At 40.8% G+C, this 26,393-nt stretch overlaps 1 protein-coding gene across 4 annotated transcripts in view; it reads right to left on the reverse strand.

The window, feature by feature from the left end:
* The window catches only part of WDFY3 (WD repeat and FYVE domain containing 3), a 125,871-nt gene that overhangs the window by 17,165 nt on the left and 82,313 nt on the right, over nt 1-26,393 (reverse strand). For 3 of the 4 annotated variants that reach the window (XM_035112493.2, XM_035112491.2, XM_035112489.2), the window contains 20 exons: nt 25,104-25,238; nt 24,387-24,566; nt 22,964-23,197; nt 21,474-21,573; nt 20,504-20,664; nt 19,259-19,488; nt 17,752-17,861; nt 16,186-16,368; nt 14,887-15,044; nt 14,438-14,515; nt 13,407-13,634; nt 12,057-12,110; nt 8,241-8,409; nt 7,016-7,179; nt 4,142-4,290; nt 3,533-3,653; nt 2,777-2,862; nt 1,548-1,628; nt 776-830; nt 80-199 (listed from right to left, as the gene is read on the reverse strand). In XM_035112493.2, the coding sequence (XP_034968384.2) occupies nt 80-199; nt 776-830; nt 1,548-1,628; nt 2,777-2,862; nt 3,533-3,653; nt 4,142-4,290; nt 7,016-7,179; nt 8,241-8,409; nt 12,057-12,110; nt 13,407-13,634; nt 14,438-14,515; nt 14,887-15,044; nt 16,186-16,368; nt 17,752-17,861; nt 19,259-19,488; nt 20,504-20,664; nt 21,474-21,573; nt 22,964-23,197; nt 24,387-24,566; nt 25,104-25,238 (2,796 nt within the window). The remainder of the gene's footprint in view (nt 1-79; nt 200-775; nt 831-1,547; nt 1,629-2,776; nt 2,863-3,532; nt 3,654-4,141; nt 4,291-7,015; nt 7,180-8,240; nt 8,410-12,056; nt 12,111-13,406; nt 13,635-14,437; nt 14,516-14,886; nt 15,045-16,185; nt 16,369-17,751; nt 17,862-19,258; nt 19,489-20,503; nt 20,665-21,473; nt 21,574-22,963; nt 23,198-24,386; nt 24,567-25,103; nt 25,239-26,393) is intronic. The other variant, XM_035112492.2, reaches the window with a different exon arrangement.

The following is a 26,393-nucleotide window of genomic DNA, read 5'->3' on the forward strand; positions in this document are numbered from 1 at the left end:
CAAGAACAGGCTTTTATTTTATGAATTGTGACCCTTTTAGACCTAGTCTAGTATTAGAAGAGAAGATTTTTATGTTTACCTCTGAATCATAGTCTGCAAGGATCCACGGGAAAACAGGATACTGCATGAGGTCATTGTAGGATCGGCCAGCCAAAGTGTTTAAGTGCATCAGATACTGGAAATTACTGATTTCACCTCTCTTTGTAGAGAAAGCACACAAAACAGAACAAGAACAGCATTGGCATTAATTTCCCAGTAACAAAACCAAAAACGTTTCCGTTGTCCACCGCTTTTATAAAATATAGGAACTTAAATGTGACAAAGCATTTTGGCCCCAATATTACATGTCCAAATATTCTATTTCAATCCACTATGAAAAGGAAACTTTAAGGCCCTAAATGGCCTCGGTCCTGCATACCTGAAGGAGCATCTCCACCCCCATAGTCCAGCTGAGATCCAGCTCCGAGGGCCTTCTGGCAGTTCCCTCACTGTGAGAAGTGAGGTTACAGGGAACCAGGCAGAGGGCCTTCTCGGTAGTGGCGCCCGCCCTGTGGAATGCCCTCCCACCAGATGTCAAGGAAATAAGCAACTATCCAACTTTTAAAAGACATCTGAAGGCAGCCCTGTTTAGGGAGGTTTTTAATGTTTAATACTGTATTGTGTTTTTAATATTCGATTGGGAGCCGCCCAGAGTGGCTGGGGAAACCCAGCCAGATGGGTGGGGTATAAATAAAGTATTATTTTTTTTTAAAACTAAACTACTCTTTATACTTACCTCCCACCTTTGTGTAACAGATTTCTCCCCCACTAGGGTGCTCAGCAAACCAGACCTAAGGAGAAGCAGGAAGGGTCAGTACTTAGTAGTGGTATATGAGAGCAATGTTAGCAACTTCATGTAATACGGAGCAACTTTTTCATTGTAATCCCTGCTAACATATTGATTATAACTGATTTTAAACTATTAAAGAATCAACAGTTGTACCATCCTAGTATCTATGAATCACTATCAATGGCATTAACATGCCAACAAGGAACGGTCACCTCTAACAGTCTAACATGCTTTGATGTTAGAGCTCATGTAGTGTAGCTGTCTGAGTGATTCAAGAACAAGCTTTGGCTTTCCAGTCATGGCTTGCTTGGAGCAAGCCAACCACCATGACCCATGGGTTTTGACATGATACTAAGCCAGGGATTGTGGTTTGCAGCTCTTACTCTGGCTAGGAGAGGAGCAAAGCGAGACACATTTAAATATTCATGATGAACCTTTAGCTATGGTTTACTATGATGTGTGAGCACAGTCAATTTCAAGAGAGAAGCCCGTTGCTATTTTATTTTCATTGCTGTTCACAATATTTTATTTGCATTTCTGCTTTTGCTTATACTCCAAATCTCCTCTATTTACACTGGGAAACACATTAAAGACAGTGAAAGTCACCAGGAGGTTCAACTTTTAAAATAGCGGGATGAGTAGAAACTAGTCAAAATGAATACTGTAAATTCCTTCACTTCTAAACTATCACGTGGAATAAAGAAACACAAACACTCACCCTTGTTCCACACTAGTGTTGGGTCGCTGTCCAGACACAGACTCTGAGCTGTCAGTTAAAGATGGAACGACAGCCAGAAACCTTAAAAATAATAATAGGATAATGTAATCAACAAAAATGTGTTTCAATTAAGATTCAGGTGGTGCCTGCCAGACTGTTAATGAATTAATTAGGCTGCTGTGTCTATTTTTATTAAAAGTATACATTGCAATGAAAAAACAGTAAAAAGAAAAGTACACCTCAGTTCAAGAGATTTTTGTGGGGATGGGATGGAGAGGAAGGCTTTCAAAGTGTTACTGTTAGATAAAGCCCTCAATAGCTGGGAACAGTTTATTTAAAGATCACTTTACCCCCAGTATGTGTCCACTCAGCTGCTTGGAAAACATAGCAAGCAAATCCTCTTTTGTTCATAAAACTAGAAGGCATAAGGCAGGAATGAAAAGTTTTTGCAGGTGTCCACAATGGGAACTGAACAGTAGAGTCCATTCAAAGATCTGCATTGATCTTGAGTCAAGGGTGACTAAAGAGGTGGCCAAGTTCTGGAGGTGGCACTGAATTACTCTGGTTAGTAAAATCCCAGAATGAAGATCTATAAGAGGACAGAGGAGACCCACCTATATTCATGCTGTGTAGTATTCCCCTTACATGTGTCTCTGGGGTGTCTGAGATTTTCAGCAAATGCAACATGCCTTTCTGCCTACTGAGCTCACTGCTCGGGTGATCTTGACATATGGGTTCCTGAGCTCTACTGGTTGGCTGCCCTCCTTCTAAGGCAGGCTGAATTATTGGGAGCAAGTTGAGATGAAGTAATTCTCTTGTCTTTGTAATAAGACCGTGTTTAGCATAATATAGGCTAGCTGTTGCTGGGCCCTAATTTTCATCTCATTCCCTCTTAAGAGGAATTCCCACAATGGATGAATGGGCAGCAGAAGGGCATGGGATAATGCAGCGTTAAATGCTAACATTTCCTCGTGGTCAATAAAAACTCAATATGGAATTGTTTCTCATTTGTGGTCAAATGTCTACAATTTCCCCCTCTATTAATATTCTTGCCTAATATCAATAGGAGAGCGTGCTCGACACACAAGCCTACTAGACCCTATTGGTATTGGTAATAAACATCACATTCTCCCATGCCCTTTTGAAGAGGCAAGCCCTTGCCATGGCTGCCTTGCCAATACGCTTGTGCTCTTATGTACTCTTGTTATAAATAAGATGAATGGAAATACCTTTGGTAGACTTTATTTCTCACTCCTTTCTGAAAAGCAAGAAGGTAGTTGCGTCCATCTCCAGAGAATACTTCAACAGCAATTGGCTGCAATGAAACGGCAGGTTTTAACAATGTTGTCAAAGCACAGAAGAGTAATTGCTGTGGACTTTCACGAGGCGTAAGTCAGACCTTTTTTTTACCTAGGTATGAAGTGAACTTACGCCTGCAAACTGTGCTTTAAAAATCACCCCTAATCCCTTTGTCAGGGTTTACAATGCACTGGAGATTCCAGACTAAAATGTTTAATAAAAATATTACAATGTATATTATGTGTAGGGTTTTATCCCACCTTAAGCAGTGGGATAAAAATATAAAGCTGTTAACAACATAATACCTGTTCCACATTTGCAAGAACTTGATTGTTTAGTGTGGCAACACTTATACTTTGGAACGCCTTGCCTGTTGAGATCAAGCAGGTGCCGTCGCTATAATCTTTTGGAGCCTGCTAAAAACATTCTGGTTTAGACAAGCCTACCCAGATGCTTAGAAAGGTACGGTAATTTTTAAAGGTTTTAGTATTTCAGCCTTTGTATGTTATTAAGTATGTTTGTGATTTTTTTCCTTGATTTTCTTGTTTTTTATTCTTGTAAATTGCTTTGAGGTTGTTGTTTTTTTTTTTAAAAAAAAACACAATCAAGTAGTGTGTAAGTTTCATGAAATGATGAAAATAAATAAATATTTACGAAACACTGCTATTCCCCACTAGAAACAATACCTGTAACAGGTATCTTCTTTTGTGCACTTCCTTAATATCCTCGTATGCAAAAATACTGCATGTCCTTTTGAGTTGACTCGGACCCTGTCGGGCTCCTCTGGGTATAATTGGCTCATGCATGCTGTAGAGAGTAAAAGGTAGGAGAGAAACTATAAATATAAGATGGAGGGCACTAGGAGAAGGGGACGACAGAGGACGAGATGGTTGGACAGTGTTCTCGAAGCTACGAACATGAGTTTGACCAAACTGCGGGAGGCAGTGGAAGACAGGAGTGCCTGGCGTGCTATGGTCCATGGGGTCACGAAGAGTCGGACACGACTAAACGACTAAACAACAACATACGTAGCAAATCTGATTTCACCCACTTGTATTCTATAGTCATATTTGGCTACATAAACCATTACTGGCATTGTCAAAACCATGATACAATAACTATAGAGTCACATACAGATTTTGCATATTTCTATTTTAGCTGCAGTGCAGTTTTTGGAGATGCGTTTAAGAGCTATAGTCAGGAGGGTTTCTTATACTCCTGATGCTGTAATACTTTCTAACAGGGAGACATTTTTTTCCACTTAACAATTTCAAAGAATGCCACGCCTAACTCACTTTAGAGGCAGGGTTTCAATGTCCCGTATTTCTCTGGTGGCGGTCATGGTATAGCCATCAATCACATAAAAGTGCTCTTTGCCAAAGAGGAGGAGCCCCTCACTGGTGTCTAGGCCTTGAACCCGAGCACAGCGGTACATGTGTTGAATCTGTAATAATAAGCACATATTTAATGCAAACATGATGAATGTACATGACTATGCTTATAGGCCCTTTGGAGCGGGGTGGGGGGAGTAATTACCCTGGTAAGGTAAAAGCTAAAGGACTCCTGGACGTTTAAGTCCAGTCAAAGGTGACTATGGGGTTGCGACACTCATCTTGCTTTCATGCCAAGGGAGCCAGCGTTTGTCCACAGACAGCTTTCTGGGTCATGTGGCCAGCATGACTAAACCGCTTCTGGCACAACAGTACACTGTGACAGAATCCAGAGCGCACAGAAATGCCATTTACCTTCCCACCGGAGCGGTACCTACCGGTATTTATCTACTTGCACTGGCATACTTTTGAACTGCTAGGTTGGCAGGAGCTGGGACAGAGCAACGGGAGCTCACCCTGTCGCATGGATTTGAATTGCCAACCTTCCAATCAGCAAGCCCAAGAGGCTCAGTGGTTTAGACCACAGCGCCACCCTGCCAGCCATATCAACACTCACAAACAGCATTTAAACTCCATCTAAGAAAAAATGACTGTAACAGAAGATTCCATGAGAAGAAAGGAGAGCCCTCAAAGGACCATTTAGTCCTCCTTAAAGACTTGGAAGACTTTAAGAGGGATAACTATTTATACGGAATGAAATAAAACCAAGGCCAGTTGTGTCTTCTTGGAGGTTAAGGTTGCATGGCAACCCTGAAGAAAACTAATCTGGTCCTATAGTTGAAATTGGAGATCCTTGTCTTGACTAACAGAGTTTTATGTAAAAGAGAATAGTTGAGCAGTGGTTGTGTCGAAAGCTTTGCACGATACTATGGACCTGAATAACCTGCCCTTGGATCCATGAATTTGACAGATGGGTAGGCATAAAAATCCAACATAGGAAAATCAGTGCTAAGCTACTATAACTGCAACATGTTATGGGGACTAGCTGAAAATAAGATGCTTTAAGAGGATGAAATAAGGCGGTATCAACAGGACTTGAATGTGTTCAATTCTGGCTAGATTGTGACTTATCCCTTCCCTTTCTGCATACCAAAGGACAAGGAATGGTAAAAATATAAAGAGCAACCCATTGATTTAATTTTGAAATGCAAGCATCAGCATATAAATAGCCTCTGCCCTATAATGTTCTTTTTGATTAAATTACAGGAGGAGAGGGTCCTGTTTATAGCCATGACAGAATGAAAAAATGGAAGTGATTATTGCAGTACAAGCAACACTTCCCAGTTGTTATTTTCTTGCGTCGGTGATGCCTAGGGATCTGCCCTTCACATCCCTAGAAACTAGGAAGCCACAATGACACTGAGTGAGGATGAATGCAAAGACAACAAATCACCTCGAGAGGTCTATTTATTCAATGCATAATCTGACGTTCGAGAGGAGGCAATGTGAAAACTTTCCCAGCCATTGTCATGTTGATTCTACTGCGTATACTAAGTTTTCACCTGCCAGTCAAAGGCATTTTGCAACTCATACTCATACAAACTATGTTCTGGCATCCAAAACTGGATCCTCCCCTTTTGCATGCCAGAAGATAAGGATTTCAAATTGTACAAAGAACTATTACATAATGCTTATTTATAATGCTTCAGAATAATAAAACTGTGCCTTCCATAGAGTGAGATTTATGCAGCTGGTTGTGGTAGGCAAGCAAGAGGCATCATGACAGCTTTATCAAAAAGCATTTGAACAGGGTGCAGAGCAGGGTCTCAGAAGGGGTGCAGCCTGGAGAAAGTTCTGAGGGCCAGTTCAAGGTCCTGAGGTTCCACACACCTGCGCTACAGGATTGCACACCTTGGGAAGATGGGACTCGTATGTGGATGCATTTTTGTTCCAACGAAACCAAAACAGGTTCCTACAATATCAAAGCTGAATTTGTATATTTTTTTCTTAAGAGTATTGTTTCTAAACTATGCCAACAACAAAATGAAGTTTGTTTTAAATGAGGACACTCATCACTGAAAGCAACAGCCATTTCCCAAGGTAGGCCTATTTATTATGAGCCTTCTCAACAGCACTTCAGAACCTATTATGTCAATGTTTCATAAAACTGTTTCCCAACCACAATTAAACGTGCTCATGCAAACGTAAAGAACAAAGATACTCTAGAAATTCGCTGAATTTTAAGGCTGAGTTCCAATTTAAAAGTGTTTGCTGGGTGAAAAAAAAAGAATCATTCTTATATCAAAAGTGTAAAAAAGAGAAGAACTTAACTGAAGGTTAAATCCACAGTGGGTTAGAATTATTCAGCCATGTTAGTTTCCTACGAGGGGCTCTGTCACCATTTAATTAACAATTCTGTGTTTGGGTTAGGAAACTGTGGGTTGTATCCAACAGGTCAGCGTGTTCATGCAAGGACTTCCACTTGCGTAATGGAATTTCCCCTCCCCTCCCCTCCCCCCCAATCTGTTTTGAGGGCTCCCCTCTCCAGAACTGATTTTTTTTGGGGGGGTGGGACATGGGGTGAGGATAGGAGAGGGAATTCCACTGCATACGTTGGAAGTCCTTGTGTGAACGGGACAACTTAGTTGGATACAATGCGTGGCATTTTGTGAGATATCACACACGCGTACTCCACAACCCCTCTATGCCACGTTCATTTTGGAATGATGGGTGAACTGCTTCGGAGACCAGAGGCACAATACGTTCAAGAAGCCTCCACACAACAGCTTGCTAGGTTCAGTGATTGAGAGACCAAAAAGATTAAATGCTGGCTTATACCTTCTCCCCTTCTTCGAGCAGTCGAAGCAAAGTTGTGTTATCGGTTTTCTCCTCTTCATCTATAGAGCTGCTCTCAGCTATTTGATCCTGCAGCTGCTCCTGATTCTCCTCATCACCACCATCAGGTGCTGAACGAGATCTCTTCAGTGGCGGTTTAACAAGGCCTGCATGAAGCAATCAAACCAGCAGCACATTTGTCTGTAAGTCACTGAACTTTGTGTGGTATGTGAGCAGGGCTGCATATTAACAAGTCCATGCCAGTAAAGAACGGTTTCACTCTACTTAAGGTTCAATGCCCACCCCAAATCCTACAGCCAAAAGCTGGTAGAATTTCTGCAGGACCAGCTGAGTCTGAGAACTGTCAGGCCAAGGGCAGTCAATGGATCCATGGCCCTTGCTCAGGCAATGAAGGTCAGTGGATGATCTCAGGTAAGTCACACACTCTCATGGGTTGTTGTGGGGATAAAACGGGATAACCCCCTAAGCTCCTGGAGGGGGGACGGGACACTGAGAATCTTAATGCAAGATTAGGTCATATAGGCTGTTCACATGCTATGCAGTCAATGGGAATGGGAAATCAAAGGAGGCGTGCCTACTTTTACAAACACACTGCACTGATACTTAGGGACAATTAGTGAATTTGATCGTTACAAATTCCAATGTGAAGTGACTTCTTGGACTAATGTACTATCAGAACTTAAGTGTCCTCAGGTTTTGCATTCCTCTGAACGCTGCAATACAATTCTCAGCACACTAAACTATCAAAAGATGTTTTAAAATGCATGTTTTGCAGGAATGCATTAAAAAAATATAATTTAAAACATTTAAATACAATTTTATGCATATTTTTCCTACAAAAAAAATTCTAGATGCAAAAGTGACTACAAGTTGACCAATTCCCCACTGATAGGGAAGGACTACTAGACAAGACAGATTCAAATCTTTCTTAAGCAACAGTTTTAGCATCTTTGGGGTGATTCACACATTTAGGGAGGCCACTAAAGTATTACAATGGTCACAATTCACATATCAGCAGAAGTCGGGTCTGCTGAAAACTTCTGCCTTGTCCTAAATAACCTATGAATGTAAAAATTGTGAATTTCTGCCATCACACTCAAGAATAGCTTGCTGCTTGTGCATACTTCCCTATAGGGAAATACAGCATAAATAACTTCAACTTGTCAAGCATACCTATGCATATGAAGGTATGTGTGAAAATACCCACCTTTAACTCTTGCAATAGTATCTTCCCCATGTTCTGGCTCCTGATGAGCAGTTTCTCCTTCAGAGCTATCTTCGACAGTGTCTTGAAAGACAGCAGGGTTTCCAGAAGCCAGACGCATGTAGTATTCTTTGCTGTCATAGCTTATAGCTCTTCGGTAGCGTGCAGGTTTCTTTAAACAACAACAGAATAAAAACGTTTGCCAAAACCAACTCAAACATACCCTAAATATAAATCTATGTTCAGAACCTGCTACGTGTTGTAGCTGGAGGCAGCCAACTGTAAACTAATTAAGTTTCCAATAGGCAAATCAGCTAGATTTGGAATGAACCTATTGTTGCTGGAAAGATGATCAAAAATTAAATGCTGCTTGATGAACGTAAAAGTTAGCAAAATGTGTTCGGTGCTTTGTGAATCATCACAAAAGAACTGGCATCTCATCATTTCCAATATTGCACCCAGCCAATTCAGGTATTTTCTTTAAACACTGAAATGTTAGCCAAAGTGCAAGGATGTAGAGAAACTGACTGGGATTAATTTAGACCTATTATTATCTCCCACACTATTACTTTAATTATGCTATTACAATTCTACAATTTTATGATTATGCCACAGAGAATGGGGGAGGCAGGAAAGCTATCAAAATTTGTTCATATGGATGTGGTGCTCAAGAACCAAAATGCTGTTTGGTGTTAGCTCATACAATATATATGCTATGTTTCTTTTTCTATTTGTTGGGCTGCAATCAAACACAACTGCATGCTCCCTAATGGTCAAGGTCTCACGACCAAAAGTAAATGTTGAGTGCAATAGTAAAGTGGATCTTTTGGGGGGAGGGGGGGGCAAAGGGGAGGAGATTTTGCATTTTGGCCAAAGTTCAAATCACGTTTTACAGGAACTCGCAGTTCATCAAAGAAGAATAAATGTTTTCTGGAACGCTATAATGCTTTACCAAACTTCTATTTTAGTCCACTTCTCCTTATTTGCATTACTAGTGAAATGCATTTGTGGAGTTTCTTTCTGCAGAGAATAGTAATGTGACTTGCTTCTCCATGGGCTCAGAGCACTTATCACCCCGCAACTGTTGAGTAACCAGTGTTTATCATCTTTACGCTAGTGTGGTGAAGAACTGCAAGCGAGGCAGCGTTCATTAAAATCACTTCACCCCATGCCAAATTCTACAGAGATCCAAGCAACAACAAGTGCTGTATTACTAACATGCCAACTGGGTTGAGCGAATCGACTCTAACCTCCATTTATTTTAGTAGCAATAATGGGTAATACAGAGAAGTGGATCAGGCAGAGGGCCTGCCGGCTCACGCTCTGTGGGTCATTCTGATAAGGTTGGTGGATTAGCCCCATGATGTCAATTTTATGTTTTTCCTTTGCTGCGCTTGCTCTTCATTTGAGTTCCTTGGAGGTTGGGCAAATCCCTGTCAGCGCTCAGATATGGACCCTGAAGATCCACTGTCGGCTAAAACGTGTTCTTTCTCCTGTTGGGTTGGCTCCGGTAACCCTACTGGATTCCTACCAATTCAAATGGGAAGCTACACTGCACGAAAAGCTAAGAGGCTTGGGGTTCTCCCCACAGGCCCCGATAGCTGTAGGACAGAGAAAACTAGAGCAATAATCTGCCAACGAATTTGGGGTGTGGAACTGCAATGTCACATGAGTGAGATGAATAAACACCCTGCAATAAAAGATAATGGGAGGGGGTTCACCTCAGCAAAATATCTGTCAAAATTACAAATACCTAAATACAGACGGTTGTTTACCCTCGCTAGATTCAACGGGCTGCCATCAGCCTTATTGCAGGGCAGATTTGAGGGTAAACCATACGCAGAACGAGTCTGCCCCTGCTGCTTGATGGAGGTAGAAACTGTTTCTCATGCTTTGTTACGCTGTCGTTTCTACGGGGATATACGCTCGTCATTTATCATCCCTGCTATACATAAATCCCCAAATGGGTCCGAACTTCACCGTCTAAAATCCCTGGTAGAGGACAAGGATCCAGAGATCACGCTTAGGATGGCCAAATTCTGTGCGACTACCATAAAACTTAGGGAACAAGCTGTGCTAGCCATAATGACCAAGGCCTTAAATGACAATTTTAGGTTATATAAGGTATATCTTAATCACTAAAATATATCGTTAATTGCTGCTATATCTGTATTGCCCGTTATGCCCAATTGCAAATTCAAATGTATCCCTATCATGTTTTATGACTTCCCTGATATTGTATGTGAGCTGAAACTGGTCTGTGACTGAAATTAATAAATTCTCATTCTCATTCCTTGAATTCAAACTGGGGATGCCAAGGGAGACTCTTTTGGGTGGGTGGAAATGCTGCCTTTTACTGTCAAAGAACAAGCCACATTTCTCCTATCTCCAATCTCAGAGCTTGGGAGCACAGCACTAAGACTGAAGGTAAGTCTCTGCCTGATGCCTTTTCCTGTCTAAGAGCAGGCCTCTAGAGGCACATAGAATCATAGAGTTGGAAGAGACCACAAGGGCCATCCAGTCCAACCCCTGCCAAACATGGGGCAAAGCATGTGACAGCACTAAGATAAAAAATAAGATCAGATTGGAGATAAGAGAGCTCCACACCTGAGGTCACATGATGTCAAGTGACTGACAGATGGATGTGGTTTGCGCAAAAAGGCTCATGGGCCAAATTAGGATCTTGGGATGGAGGCTCCCTCCCACAGGTGTATGATGTGCACATTATTATACTAGGTCACATCCAATGAAGTTGTCTTATTTGTGCTTGTGCAATGGAAATTCTCCTCTCCTCGCATGACTCCCAAAGTTGTCCCCCAACTCTCTGACTGCACTTCCTTCTGAAGCCTATTGGAAAAGATTAAGAATTCAGCCAAAGTTCTTCTCTAGATGCTCCCTAAACTCTCCAATTATGCTTGAGGTTTTTTTAAAAAAAGAACAGTTCATTTATATGATGATGATTTGTTAACCTAGTCCTTATAAGAGATAAGCCACCTAGAGAACAGACACATTTTTAGCAAGTCCACCAATAGCCAAAAAATACATTAATGCATCACCTTCCAAAATGTTGGCTTGACAAGTAATTCAAAATGAGTGAAGGCATATTGTACTTAGTGATGAGCAAATTTATTAAAATGTTTTGATCTGTATTTTTTGTGACCTAGATAGGACTATTTGCAAAGGCAATATAATGTTGGATCTTTCTTCGCAACGTATTTTGAGAATTAAGTATCAGTGGAATGCAGTATAGTTGTTCATGAACAGAAAGGGATGCATTCCCGGACGTACAAACCATGTTCCTCATTAGAGGCACATAGAAAATGTTTATGTTAACAAGGGGGCAGAAAGCAGCAATTAATGGTCCCAAATACACGTATGAGACAAGGTGAGTCAATTGCTTTGCCAGTACAGTCCCCTGAACAGGTGAGATTGTCTTAACAGTGCAAAAAACATTATGCCAGCACTGAAATACTGATTAGGCTAAGTGCATGGATGTCCAAACTGCCCATCACTAAACACATCATAGTCCATTAGTTCTAATTTCGAGCTGGTACATGTTTATACAGTGAGAATAGTGACAGCACAGCCCATCACAGCTTGTTAGTGTGCAACACAGACAGAAAGAGCTACATAGACATTGTATTAGGTGAAGACTATAAGAGAACACAGCCACATCCTCTTAGTATATCATTAACCCTACGACAGAGTTACTGAGGAAGCACGTTGAAAGCCAACCAGAGAAGCCTTGTTAAGGTTGCCTAACATGCACAGAGAAGTTTCTATCTGTTTTGCCACCCGTGGAGAGTTCTCTCTCTTTACCTTTTGAGGAATGGTATCGTCAGGTGTCTCAGGAGCCTTACTTGAGAAGTCAGACTGAAAATAGGGTATTAAGTATAGAAACATCAGGGGAAATATCATGTTGAGGAAGAATGCATGATGCAACTAAAACTGTCAGAGCATTAGTGGGCAAAAAGCCAATGACTGAACTTCTAATTTTCTCCACACCAGGAAATGCAAAGCAGGGAAAATAACAACATAGAAGCTCGAACCTTAAAATTTGCTAAAACTAGCTAGTAAAGCTCAATTTAATCACAAAGTTCTTGCACGAGAGGCATACACAATATTTTAGCAATTCAATTAAAATCTTGTTGATTTATCAGTGGATCAAATTAACATCTCACACTGCTGCTTTGATTCTGCACTTGCCTACAAACTCAATCTTCAAATATGATGGACTATGAAGAGACAATGTGAGAAACTGAGATATGAAAGCCAGGAGCTAAATGGCACCCTAAACCTAGGTTATGGGTGCAACAATGGAATGTCTAGGCACATTTTTTTTTATATAACAAGAATACAAAGCTGAAAATGAACTGCAGCTAAAATATTATGTTCATTTTTCACATGGTCTAGTCCTTCCCCTAGAAGTGGGGAAGCTGAAAAAGGTCCTCCTTTCCTTCCACTCTGCAGTTTTAATCTGAAATCTTAGGCGCAGTACTGCACCCAGAGCTCAGAAACTGTTTGCACTAATGAAATTCCCTGTCGCAAAATGCGCCCAGAACAATGGGAGTTCCGAACGCTGTTAAGAGATGCACCTTAACAGCACCATCACGTTTGTACAAGTCACACCTACCTGACAATGCATTTATATTTTTCTAACTACCCAGGTATCTTTGATCAGACTAGCACAGGCCTGTACAATCCCCCCAAGCTCAATGCAGTCCATCATCCATGTAGGACAACCCACCAGGAACTCAATTAACCTCATGTTTTTGCTACCTGCCTAGGACTGCAAATACAAGGGGGGCTATGAAGCATACATGGTAGGTGGGCTGTACCTGGCTTGGTACATTGTAGGTGGCCTTCCTGTTATGGCAGAGGGAAGCCACAGCCCACTTTACTTCTGCTATCCTCCAACTGGAAAATTAATCAACATGAATCTAGAGGCTGCAAAAAGACAACGCCCATGGCTGCATAGTTCAGGGAGCTACTCCAAATATTTGCTGATATGCACTTGAAAGGAAATCAATGTCCATCCATAAACCCATAGCTGAGCACCACCAGAAACGCATTATCCAATCGGCGATGAACATTCTTGGCAATGATGCAAGAAATAAGCCAATGCATTGCTACAGCTAAAAGCTACTGCCCTCCTGTAACTGCACTTACCAGCATATTTGTCTCATGTTCAGTATCCGGCATGTAAGGGTACTGAATATAAAACATGTCATTTCGCACCATCTTCTTCCTCATTCGACAGGGACCTTCTGTCATCTCCAGCATCCACTTGTCCAAGTGAGAGCCAATAGGAGGGCCCCACAGTCCTCTCTCCCGTAACAACTCGTATTCAATCTGAGACCACTCTTCTGTCACATACTTCAATGCATTCTGCTGACGCTGGAAAGGACACTACAGGTTAACTGCCATGGTGTGCAAAATCATGTCTCATAAATGCATGCAGAATCAAGAAAGCTCCCTTGTACCGTGATTCTAACTGACATAGATTCTCTTGAGGCACGGCAGCAAAGAAGCCCAAGGCATTTTAAACTGCCCTGTGATCTTCGAAGGGGGGTATATAAATTTAATAAATGAAAATAAAACAAACTCTTTTAAAAGGTTCAAGGTGCAAAGTTGGATATTCATGCTGTTTTCCTCAATCTCGGAGCTTAAAAACTCAAGATTCGTGACAATTTCAACAGATTCTGAAATACTGAAATCTCCTAGCAAAAGGATATGATTATCTTATCTCTGCATGGTGTATGTTTCTTAGTGAGACTATCTATGGGTGGGGATCTTCTGATTGTACTGAAAAGTTAGAATAAGGCCTTTTCCATTGTGATGCCCAATTTGTGGAATGAGCTCCCCATGGAGACCTGGAGAAAATAGACAATGTGGGACTTTGGCAGACAGGAAAAGATCTTTCTATTCTGGCATTTCCTGACTACTGATACTGAGTTCATCCTTGGTTCTGGATGGTATAGTTTAAATTGCATGACTATGTAAAAATGTTTTAGTTCTTATTTTTTACTTTGATTGCTTTATGTATATCACAAACCACTTTGGGATTTACAAATTTAAAACAGAAAAGCGAAATAAAATATCTTTATATAAATAAAATGAAACAAAAAGAAACCACTGTTAAATACAACACTCATGCAGATTTGATAAAAGCATTCGGTTTGATTACTGCTCTCATTTACCTCTTGGTATTCTTTATACTGCATATCTACCAAGTCTCGAACCACTGCTATGTGAGTAAACATCCACTGAGAGATCTCCTAACAGCAAAATAATGAATATATTAATGTGGGCAGAAAAGAGCTCATCCTTAAAACAACTTACATATAAAATAACCCTGAAAACTTCAAGTAGTGTGGATTATGGTAGATAGTAGTTATGCTGTATTTTTTACAATAAAAAAATACCCCTTATCTAGCCAAGTATTTCAACGGTCTCATCTACTTCAACAACCTGAAACTGCTACGGTGGATTAAGGCTGCAGTACTTAACATACAGGCAGTTAAAATCTAAGTAACAGAATATAGTGAAGGGGGGGATTTATTAAGACAGGTTAAATCATTGATCAATTTGTTATACATATAGGGGATGGCCATTGTTTATCTGTTTGTCTTTAAATACTATGCAATACCTGCGTGGATAGATTATGTTTGTTAAGACCGCTTTCTTTTCGGTTTCTTCTCGATCCTGTTAGCTTGGAAAGACCGAATCCACTGCTGACCCGGGAGAGCTTGGATTGGGTAGTCGGAGCCAAGGCTTCTCCTCTACTGATGCTTTTTTTTTCATGAGCTAGAATGCCAAGAAGAGTTGGAGGTTTTCAAAGCGTATTTACTGGACCCTACTAGCACACCTACAAACCAGGGTGGATAAAAATCAATGATTTTTTAATAATAATAATAATAATAATAATCGGATTTTTTTTATTTAAATTGGATTTTTTATTTAAATTGGATTTTTTTTATTTACATTGGATTTTTAAAATAAAATGCTTTGGGAGGAAAAATCTTTCTAAATATAGTCTTCTGTTTAAGTTACATTATAGTCCAAAGGCTATTCATCAGGAAATAAGGATTTGTTTTAAGTTTTTCATGTGTGCTAAAACTCAGCTGAATTTTTTTTATAAAAAAATTAACCATTAAAAACCATTTAAAGTTAAAAAAATTAACTTTAAAAAAGTTAACAAACATGGATACATATGCTATAATGTTCTTTTTTTAGTTAAATTGTTTAAATGGTTATTAAGGAAATGATTATTTTCTCCTTCCAATAAAGTACAGGAGAAAAGTTGTCCAAATATGAACAGTTAACTTCTTAAAAATCACCATAATTTCATAATTATCTGTCTATGTATTTCTAATAGTATAACCAAATCAGTAATTTTTGATATAACTAAAAACTACTCTGAAAATTTATTATTCCAAAAATGAAACCTTCATATGGTTGTAAATATTAAGATTATACCAGCAAGATTGAGTCTTTCTGGGGGAAAAAATGATTTAAATCAAGTCTTACTGTCTGGTGATTTAAATCAAATCCACCCTGCTACAAACCAAAAATGATACCCAGAAAAGCTGCAGGCTGATCTAGATGGTAGCATTCTCCCACAAACACACTCCCAACCCACATACTTTTAAACAGTACTTTTTACACTCATATTTGAAAGCCCTCAAAGAGCACATTCCACATTTGTAACACTGCCTGTGGGTGATGAACAGGAAACCCTTGTTCCCTAGAATGAAAAGCAGGGGGTGAAGTGGTTCCCTTTGGGATGGGTAGAACGGAAGGCGAACTATCTATCCAACATCAGATGGAATCAAGGACAATGTCATTTTGCTCCCATCTTCCTCCCTACATTTAAGGGGTTTTAAATATGCCTAAGCAGCCAAAGAAATATAGATCACACAATAATAATCTGCACAGCTGCTCTTACCCAAGTGATTTTGCCAACATTTTAAGCTGGCTTCTTCAACAAGGGGCTTTGCAATGGCAATGTCCACATGGCCCCTGTCATTGACAGGAAGGGATACTTTGAATACTTCCTCCAAAGCCTGTTTCTTACTGTAGAACAGTTCTGTCCACACACGATTTACAGCTTTTAAAAGAAGCTGGCGACCTAAATACATGAAGAGGACACAAAAGTAAACAAATGCTTATTTATTTTGATAATTAATAACCTGTATCTTCAGCATAGTTTTATTTAAAAAGAGTACAATTTTTAAAAATAGTGAGAAACAACAACACGAAAGCTAGGGCAGCAAATTGAAAACAAGTAGAACGGCATCAGTTAGTTTAAACAGATGGTAAAATCAAATTGCTGTAAGATAAAGCTAGGCACCTGTCAGCTGCAGAATGGATGAGAGACAAGGATGAGGGAGGGAGAGAGATAGAGTTCAAAAAACAAAAAAAAAACAAATGTGTGACTAAAATTAAGTTTGGGGAAAACCACCTGTGCTTGCCTCGGAATAGCACCTGGGGTTTGTGAATATTCTTGAATCATAAAACTACTTTGTTCAGAATAATAAAGTTTTAGAGGGGAAAAAAACCTTTTAGAATTGGCAAGGGACAGGCGGACAGCAAGTTTATTTTGAGCCTGGTCCAGACAATGGAGATTCACTTTTGGATTCTCTCTTTTAAATATTCACCCCGCTCCTAATGTGATTAGGACACCGAATGAAACTAGTGTTGGCTTTTCCTATTATTTATATCAACCTGAGTCTATTCACTTGGATTTATAGGCAGTGCTTTTCTTCTAGAAAAAAATAAGGTGCCGGTATGGTGTACCCTTGTGTACCCCAAGAAAAAAGCACTGTTTATAGGTCACATAATACCTTGTTGTGCTGACAGATTCATAGTATCAAATACTAGATTTCCTTCATTTGAGCCAATATACAATGACGTTCCCAAGTTCTTCAGTGCCAAGGATGAAACAGCAATGATGCTGGCCAAATTTTTAATGGAAGGGTTTCCAGTGAAGTAGAAAGTCTGTGCTGTGACAATGCTGGAATCGCTGACAGGAGGCTTCTTTATTTTTCTCTTTCAGCATCCTAACTCCATTTTAGCTACCTACTTCAATGATTTGCAAAACAGATCTGTAATAAATCTTGCTTTCTCCTGAGTTCTGAATTGTTAGCCATTTCCCATGAGAGGCAGGTCCTGCTGAGTGAGAGGGATTACAGTAAACCTAATCCTAATTATTCCTAACTGCTGTTTGGGCAGGATCTGCTTAAAGTAGATATGCAGCCTGTAATCTGTATTACTGGTCCTCTGTTCAAAATTAACCTCTGATTAGTCCTGGCTTGGCCTATACTTTGAAATGGCTTATTTTATATTCTAGTGTTTATCATCTGCAATCTTTTCTTCAAAGCTCCTTGGGAAACAACTCATACCCCCCCCCTCTTAAATGAAACAGCCGAACGATTAAGGGAAGACATGAGGAATACATTAGCTAACGTATTAACTGACATTTAAGACGGATGGACTCCAGCTGCATAATTACCTTCACTAACATCTTGATTGTAGACTCCATCTGGCTCGACATCAGAAGGGATCATGACATGCCAAGTAGTCATCCTGGCTTCTGCTTCCAGGCCAAACCCATCTACGCTGCTGCAAATATTATCCAACATTGTTAGATGGAAGTGAGGGAGTTACTGTGTATGCAGGACAAAAAGTATACATAAGATCTGCCTGAGGTCTCCATTTCTCAACACTACCTGGATGAAGCCTGACCTAAGCGTACAGGGTCCATCACATCAAAATCTGTTTTAATTGTTTTAAATACTGTCTTTAAAAAGTTGTTATAACCCATCCTCTTGACTTCACAGTGAAGGGCAGGTAAGAAATTGAATAAATGAATGAATGAATGAATGAATGAATGAAGCTTCCCAATTATACCACTTTTAGGGTTGCCAGACTCAATAGAGGACAGGACTTCTGTGCCTTTAATTGCCCTGCTCTCTTTTGAGTCTGGAAACCTTAAAGAGAAACCAGCAGACCCTTTGTTTAATTTCTAAGCAAGGGGTCTGCTGGTTTCTCTTTAAGGTTTCCAGACTCAAAAGAGAGCAGGGCAATTAAAGGCACAGAAGTCCTGTCCACTATTGAGTCTGGCAACCCTAACGACTTTCTAAAGGAGGTGGGGGCTGCATATTTGAATGCTCCCCCCTCTCACCCACCCTCCATACAAAAACAGCTAACGCCTCAGGGAGTAAGCTAGATCAGTATCTGTCTCCATTACATTAGCTAGGAGTGCAGAGTTTTTTTTGTGTGTGTGTGTGTGTGTTTGTTTAACTAGACTGGCCTTCCCAGTGCTTTTTTGGGGGGGAGGGGGTACGCAGGGGTACACATACCCCTAAACATTTTGTGAATCTAAGTTTGGCCTCATTGAGGGGCAGTATTTCAATAGGAGTAGGAAAATGAGAGTAGCACTAAACATTTTTTGAGAAAAGAAAGCACTTGGCCTAAAAGGCGAAGAGTACAAAATGTGTATTTATCTCTATGGGTTCAATACATGACGTCCCCACCACCCCTTGTGGTTAACCTAGTTTAAACATGACAAGGAAGGAAGATGAGGCAAATTATGACTGTGGCTGCTTCATGTATTTCTGTTCAGGAGTTTCAACATTTGGACAAAGTAAATACATAAGCACCATAACATAAAGACTCCCTCACCTGAAGCATGTGTGGGGGAGAGGGCAAGAGCGATGGCTCACTTGGTCATGTAAGACCTAAAGCTGCCTCAAGAACCTGCTGTGACTTCTCTTGAAATTTTACATCTGTCTTTACCTAAATTGTGTGCCCTTGGCAAGATTGGAATTTTATTTCTACATTTCCTGTACGTTGCCCCTTCGCTGGCAAGCAAGATAAATGGAAATATGAGTAACTGTTTATAACTTATAATCTGCAGCTGCAGAAATATGTCCACTAGAAAAGGGAGGGAGGCAATCACAGTGCACCTGGAGATTTTACAGAGTAAACAGTTTTTGTGCGCTTGGTGAGGAGCTCACCTCCCAGCATGCAGATTCATCAAGCAATGAGCCAGGCAGCTGAAGAACTCTTGGTCGTGATTCCCAGGACCCAGGATCAGAGTTCGATTGACAGTAAGTGTCCTTAGAGAATCAAGGAGAGCAACTTGCTGAGGAACTGTTTTGTGTGGCCTCGAGAATTGGTATAAGATGGTCCTGTTCAGGCAGTGATAAACGGCATCCAGTGATAATCCCTGAGATCTTCTTTTTGACTGAAGCAGCAAAAAAAAAAAATGCAAATGAACATGTTTAAACGTGGAATCTCTGTATTACCCCAAGCTTAATAGCATGTTTTTAAAGATACTTCTTCCACTCAAGTCAGAGTAACCATACTGCGGTATTTGTAGGAACGTTTATATAATATAGCAGAGTTAAATGATTCATTGTTTGAGTTTACACAGCAGCAAGCAGATTGCTCACTTGTTTTGAGTCCTTTCAATAATTATGCCTTCTATTTTCCTGCCTTCTTCCTTCCTGGTTGATAATCCCTTTTGTCCCTCTTAAAAGAAAAATACACATGAATCTGAACAATAACAACATAAACTACTTTACTGTCAGATTCATTGAGTACATACTTAGGTTACATAACATATAAACTATATACTAGATATTAGTGAGTCCTAAAAAGCCTCCATCAGAGCATTTACTACTTAACACTCCTATCAGCAGCAGACCAACCAACCAACCATCTGACAAAACTGAATGTCACATAGAGGCAGTTAGTCCTCTCTTAGAATGTTGGATTTGACTGACCTATCCCACAGTATTGAGGTGTAAGGAAATAGCCAAGTATTAATTTGTAAAAAGAGCTTCCAATATCGTTTCTGTAGGAATTGGTCTCAATTGCAGGAAAGGACCATGAAACACTTGCAACTTTAGCATAATGAAGTAGGAGGTAGATATCTAGAGAGTCCATTAAAGACAGAGCCATCTGATGACCTGTACATTCATATAGCCAGGGGGGCTGTGGTGGGCAGAGCCAGAGGCAAAAGTAGGCAAGACAAAAGTAGACTAGTTGCTCCACCCACCCACCCCCACCCCCTCTGTTCTCCATCCAGGCAAGCAGGAGGCATCATCAGAGTACAAGGACAGATTCCAATCAGGCAAAAACACACAAGGAAAGTGCCTCTGGCTCTGAGGTTCCCTGTCTTTGTATATATTGCAATGTACAAAGTTAAGCAGGCCAAACTGATAATAGGAGGATGAGGAGGAAGAAGAGAAGCATACCTGTGCAATTAACTGGATTATGAACTCTATAAGCAGCTTCGATTCCTTGTTGAACATGCCTTGCCAAAGTTTATCCACCACACGCTGGGTGAAATAGAACACATTGTTTACAAGCACCTGGTAGCTTCCTCCACTTGTAATAGGCAGAGATGCGTCCTCCCCTAAATGACAATGACAGCGTTAAAAAGCGTTTTACCCAAATAATTCTATCCCATCCTTCAGTCGAACAGACACAGCATTAAGAATGAAACCAAGCTAAATTACGAAGCGGAAGACAGATTAACATGCAAACATTACCAGTTGCTGAGGAATCGATCACTACCAACACCAACACACCAGTCAGCAGGACTGGTGACAGGGCCATGTCTTTGCCACTTGCTAAAAGGTTTGGTACAGATGGAGGGCATTTCCTGTGCCTAGGCCATGAAGGCCCTGCCTCGTATGTCCACCCTTCAGACCTCTGACAGTGGAGGACCACAGCAAAACATCAGAGAAAGGAAGGTGGTAACAGGTGGCAATATATCCTGGTCTCACAACATTAGATGGGTTAAAAGACCATCTTGGCTGCGAGTCCTGGAAGACTTGCTCCCTGCCTTTTTCCACCTCACCTGGAACAGTAGAGCTCTGATTCACACCAGCTACAGAAGCTGAAGCTGCTGAAAGAGTCCAGAGACTTATCTTGGCTGTCTCTTAGTATAGACACATAGAGCCTGAGCTTCTAAGAATGCAAGAGCCTGGATCAGACAACAGTCCCATCTAGTCCAGCATTCTACTTCCTACAGTGGTGCACCCACACCATAGGACTTGTATAACGGCTCTTAAGATACTTTCAGGGTTTTAACCCAATTCTTTTCGAAATGTTCCTGGATATTGAATTTTTCCCTTTCCAACCGAGCTTGTCATCGTAAAGCCCATTTTAGTGTGTTTTTAAGTGATACTGAAAGAGAGTCATTCAAAATAAGTTAATTACCCAATAAAACATCAGCAGCAAGCAAATGGTCCATCACACTGTCCAAAATATGGGTCTGAAATTCTTTTTGCTGTGCTCTCGTCGATCTCTCGGGAGAGGCCTGGAAAATAAAACAAAAGCATAGAAGCATTTACCAGAAGGGCTTACTGTAAACAGGCAAATTTAGGACAACCCCAGGCTTTGTATTGTCTGGCACTCAACACAAATTGAATGTGCTCCATGTACAACAACTGTGGTCAATACTGTCAATTAAAATATACTTTCCTTCTTAAATGAGAAAAAAATGTCCTGAATACAAGCTACCTGCTAAATTGATAGAACACACCCACACCAACATACTTTTTTTTTGTTTAATGGTGGCAACAGATGCCTTTTTATTTCTACTGGTACTCTTCATTGGGGTGACAGGTAGGTAGCCGTGTTGGTCTGCCACAGTCGAAACAAAATAAAAAAATCCTTCCAGCAGCACTTTAGAGACCAACTAAGTTTGTCATTGGTATGAGCTTTCGTGTGCATGCACACTTCCTCAGATAACTGAAGAACTTCAGGTATCTGATAACTTCAGGTATCTGAAGAAGTGTGCATGCACACGAAAGCTCATACCAATGACAAACTTAGTTGGTCTCTAAGGTGCTGCTGGAAGGAATTTCTTCATTGAGGTGGTGTGGGGAGCAGGTCCTCCTAAAAAAGAGAAGCGGATGAGGGTGACATCGATCACAAGAGCATGACACAGCCTCCTTTTATCGCTCACATGCTTCATTTCCCAAGCTGCTCCCTAGCTGGACAAGACAGAAGCAAAGGTGAGCACTGAGGGGCGGGAATCTCCCTACCTCCGCTCTCTTGCATTTTTCTGAGCTGTTTTCTGGTTCAAAAAGCTAAGGAGGGAGGCATACGGGTGATGCACATGGAAGTGAATTCCTTATCACTTTCCTTTCTTTCTGAGCTAGAGGCTGACCAGAAAATACACAAGGCAAGACAATCAGAGGAGACACAGCTACATTAGTAAAGAAACGACGATTTGAATGTGCTATAAACAAGCAACACCAGATGGCGCCAGAGAGCAGGAAATTTCAAAACAGTTTCCCATAGGGATTTCTTTCTTTTGTTATAGCGATATAATTTCTGACTTATTTATAGCTGCGGCGGCGTCCCGTCCCCGTCCCCAGTCTAGATCCACCCAGGGTCATACAAGAAGAGTTCTTTCTTTCTTTCTTTGGCCCACCCATATGTTTGGCTCTCCTTTCACCCCTTTCCTCCAGAACAGTTTCAGGGATCAGTTTCAGAGGAAAGGGAGTGAAAAGAGAAAGCGGTGGCAACTCACAGGCCAGCTAGCCCTTTCACAGGGATGGATACAATCCAAGGGCTGCAACTTACCATCACTCACAATTTGGTATAACCGGTACTCTTAACAAACAACAACAGATCATGAAAACTACTCGCTACAACCTCTGGTCCTGCTTAAAGGAAGAACGGCAGATGGCCAACTCTACCTCCAAGAGAAGGTCTATTAAAGGAGTTTGCTTGCTAGCAGGTGTAAGGCAGAGGTTATCAATTATCAGCACACGCATGAAGTCAAACACAAACTTCTTAGCAGGGTGGTTGGTCAAATAGGTCTTGGATCCAACATTGCAGTATTCTGACTGGCTTCGGTTCATTCCTGTGTCAGAGGCAAATGCTTTGAACTCCTCTGCTGGAGAGCCAACTTCATCATCCAAATCAGTGACCTTTAAAAAAGAAAAGGAAAAAACCAATAATGCAAGTCAAGTGATTTACTAGAACCAAAACTATCTTTGCCAAGGCAAGGAAGGGGGCAGTTTGCAGTTATTCACTTATTTTAGTGTTGCTTTTCTACAAGTGTAAATTTTAGGGATTGTTGCTTTCTGGACTGTTTCCTGGACTGTTCAGGAAACAACTGAATACAATTTTCTTCCGAAAGGTTTACCCCAGTTTCCAGGGGTCAGCAACCTTTTTCAGCCGTGGGCTGGTCCACCGTCCCTCAGACCATGTGGTGGGCCGGACTATATTTTTTGGGGGGCGGGGGGAATAAAAATGAATGAATCCCTATGCCCCACAAATAACCCAGAGATGCATTTTAAATAAAAGGACACATTCTACTCATGTAAAAACATGCTGATTCCCGGACCGTCCGCGGGCCGGATTGAGAAGGTGATTGGGCCGCATCTGGCCCCCCGGGCCTGGGTTGCCTACCCCTGGTATTTGCCATCAGTGTCTGTTTTGTATGGTTTTAGTTTTGTTTTAAATGTATGTGCTTTTTGTGTTCTAAACTGTTTTTTATTGTACATGGCCTTGAGGCGATTATACAGAAAGTGATCAATAAATTAATGATGATACTAATGATATTAACTAAAATAATATTTAAAGTATTATAAAACCTGGACTACCCACTGCACGAGAAATTTACCACAACTGTTAGCAATACGTTCCTGTTTCTATGTTGGAGGCAGTTATACCCTACCAACACACACCATCTAAATTTGTTATTGCTTTTGTTGTATTTATTAATTGCATTTGCACCCCTCCTTTTCTGCAAGAAGCCTAAGTGGAGCACATGCTTTTTCGCCTTCCCCACTTTATGCTCACAACCACCCTGTGAAGTAGCTTAGGCTGAGACGTAGCGACTGGCCCAAGGTCAGCCAGTTTGTTTCATGGCTGAGCAGGGATTTGAACCCTGGTCTCCAAGGTCCTTGTCCAACGTACTACCCATTATGTGTATTGTGTGTATATAAAACTAGCATATCCTATTGTATGAAAAGGTGGTATATAAATGCAGAACTTCAGCAAATAAAATCCCAGATCCCAACATAAAATGCCATATGGACAAGAAGTAAAAGAGAGAGAGAGAGAGAAAGCTGGTCTCTACTTTTGTGTGTCTTGTTTGTATTGTTCTCCTACCATTTCTGAGTATGGCCGGATGTTGAAAGGGAATACAGTGGCTGCCAGTGCACAAAGAAACTCAGGGCTCATCCACATTGAAGCCAGATCAGGAACATTGTGATACAAGTAGCGGAAAAACTGCATCAAGGTGACTGGATATTCCCGAAGCCAAGAACCCTCTTCTTCAGACTGCCAAGGCTGTAATGAAAGGCAAAAAAAAAGTTAATAGTGTGTGTGTGTGTGTGTGTGTGTGTGTGTGATGTGATATACATATACATATACATATATACATACACACACACACACACACACACACACACACACACACACATAATGCATGCCATAACCTGCACTGGGATCTTAATATAAAACAAAATCCAATAAATAAATAAGATTACTATTGATGAAATAAAAGAAAAACAAATTGTATGGAGAGTAAGATACCATCATCTCATCATTTTGTTAATTTGTGTTTAATATGAAAATGGTTGAAGATAAACTCATTGGGGCATGGAAACATGTTTTTGCTTATGTTGCTCTCTAAACAACCATATCCACTGACAGCACCATAAAGATAATAAATAACATATTATTTGGGTAAAGCAGTATGAGCCCTATTAGCAAATGGAGGGAACACTGCCTCATGGCCCCAGGTAAGCCTCTCTGAGCTTTCAAAAGCAACACTAAATTAGGAAGCTGGATGTTTATTAACATCTGAACAGTGTTCATACTTACTGAATTCAACATGCTCCTGAGCATCCCCAGCAGCAAAAATGCAGCTTCTGTGCAAAGATTGTGAACTGAAGCAACCACAGTGCCACTTGATGCAGGAACGCCAAATATAAATGTCCAAATTGAATCCAAGTCAAACTGTTGATTGGAAAGAAAATTGAGAATGGGGGATGGGAAAACAATAGTCAACACACAACCCACTTTAAAAATATAACTTGGCTTCCATAGAAAAGGGCAAAATTAACTTGGAACATGTCTTGCCATACTGCAATTTGTTCATGAAGTTCCAATTTAGTGCTCAAGTGACAAGTCAAGACAATTAGAAGCTCCTATGTAGAGGTACTGCCAAATGAACAACAGGAATTGTAGGTCTCTATTGGTTTTCCATCCATCTCTGTTGGTTTTCAGTGCTAAACCCTAGAAATGGAGGAAACTACCCAAGAGGATTCTGAGGTGTATTATGCCCCATGGAGTCTGGGGAGCTGATTGTTCCATTGAATGCAGGGGATCTAGCAAAGCCTATATTTATGAAGGATGCAACTAATATTTTTGGCACTAGGAATGCTGACAATGTTGGTGCGCACTGAAGCGTCTGGGCAAACCAAATGCTTCAGTCTTCTGTTACTGAAGACTCAGATGCAACTTCCACCAGAACACCTAGCAAGTCCCATCCACTGCCAAATACCACAGCAGTCCCCCCACCCCACGTCTCTCTGTATTTCATGTTTTTCTTTAATTTAGCAGCAGCCTTACTGAAGCTCTAAAAGCTCCCATCAAGCAATTTCCAGTAAACTCAGCATGCAGCCTTTAAAGACCTCTCATTATCTGCTTGTGTACTTCAAAAGTACAATACTATACACCTCCAGATGGTGTTGAGGCATATTATCTATCTGCCCTCTGCTCCTGGCCTTGGGGCAGCTTTAGCATATGCTCAAGTTGCTACTTGCGAATTACAAAAGAGGAGGCTATCAGGGCACCCTTTCGAACTCCAGTCCAACCGTACAAACTGTTTGCTTTTTTAATGGAGTTCCACGAAGGAACAAAAATTTGGGAGAAATACAATATCATGTCAATACAAGCAGCTCCTCATTATTTTTTCTCAAACAGTCCTGACCCTTCTTTAGTCATGCATTCATTTTCAAACTATAAAGCTTTCTGAAGAGCATTCCCCATCCTTCACACAAAATTAAACTTGACATTACAATGACCTGTGCCTGTTAACCACTGGGACCTCTGCTGAATTCAGTGGAATTCTAGAAGAGTGCAAGAGAAGGTCTGTCCACACAATACATG

Source organism: Zootoca vivipara, chromosome 9 (genome assembly GCF_963506605.1).
Source record: "Zootoca vivipara chromosome 9, rZooViv1.1, whole genome shotgun sequence".
Lineage (NCBI taxonomy): Eukaryota > Metazoa > Chordata > Lepidosauria > Squamata > Lacertidae > Zootoca > Zootoca vivipara.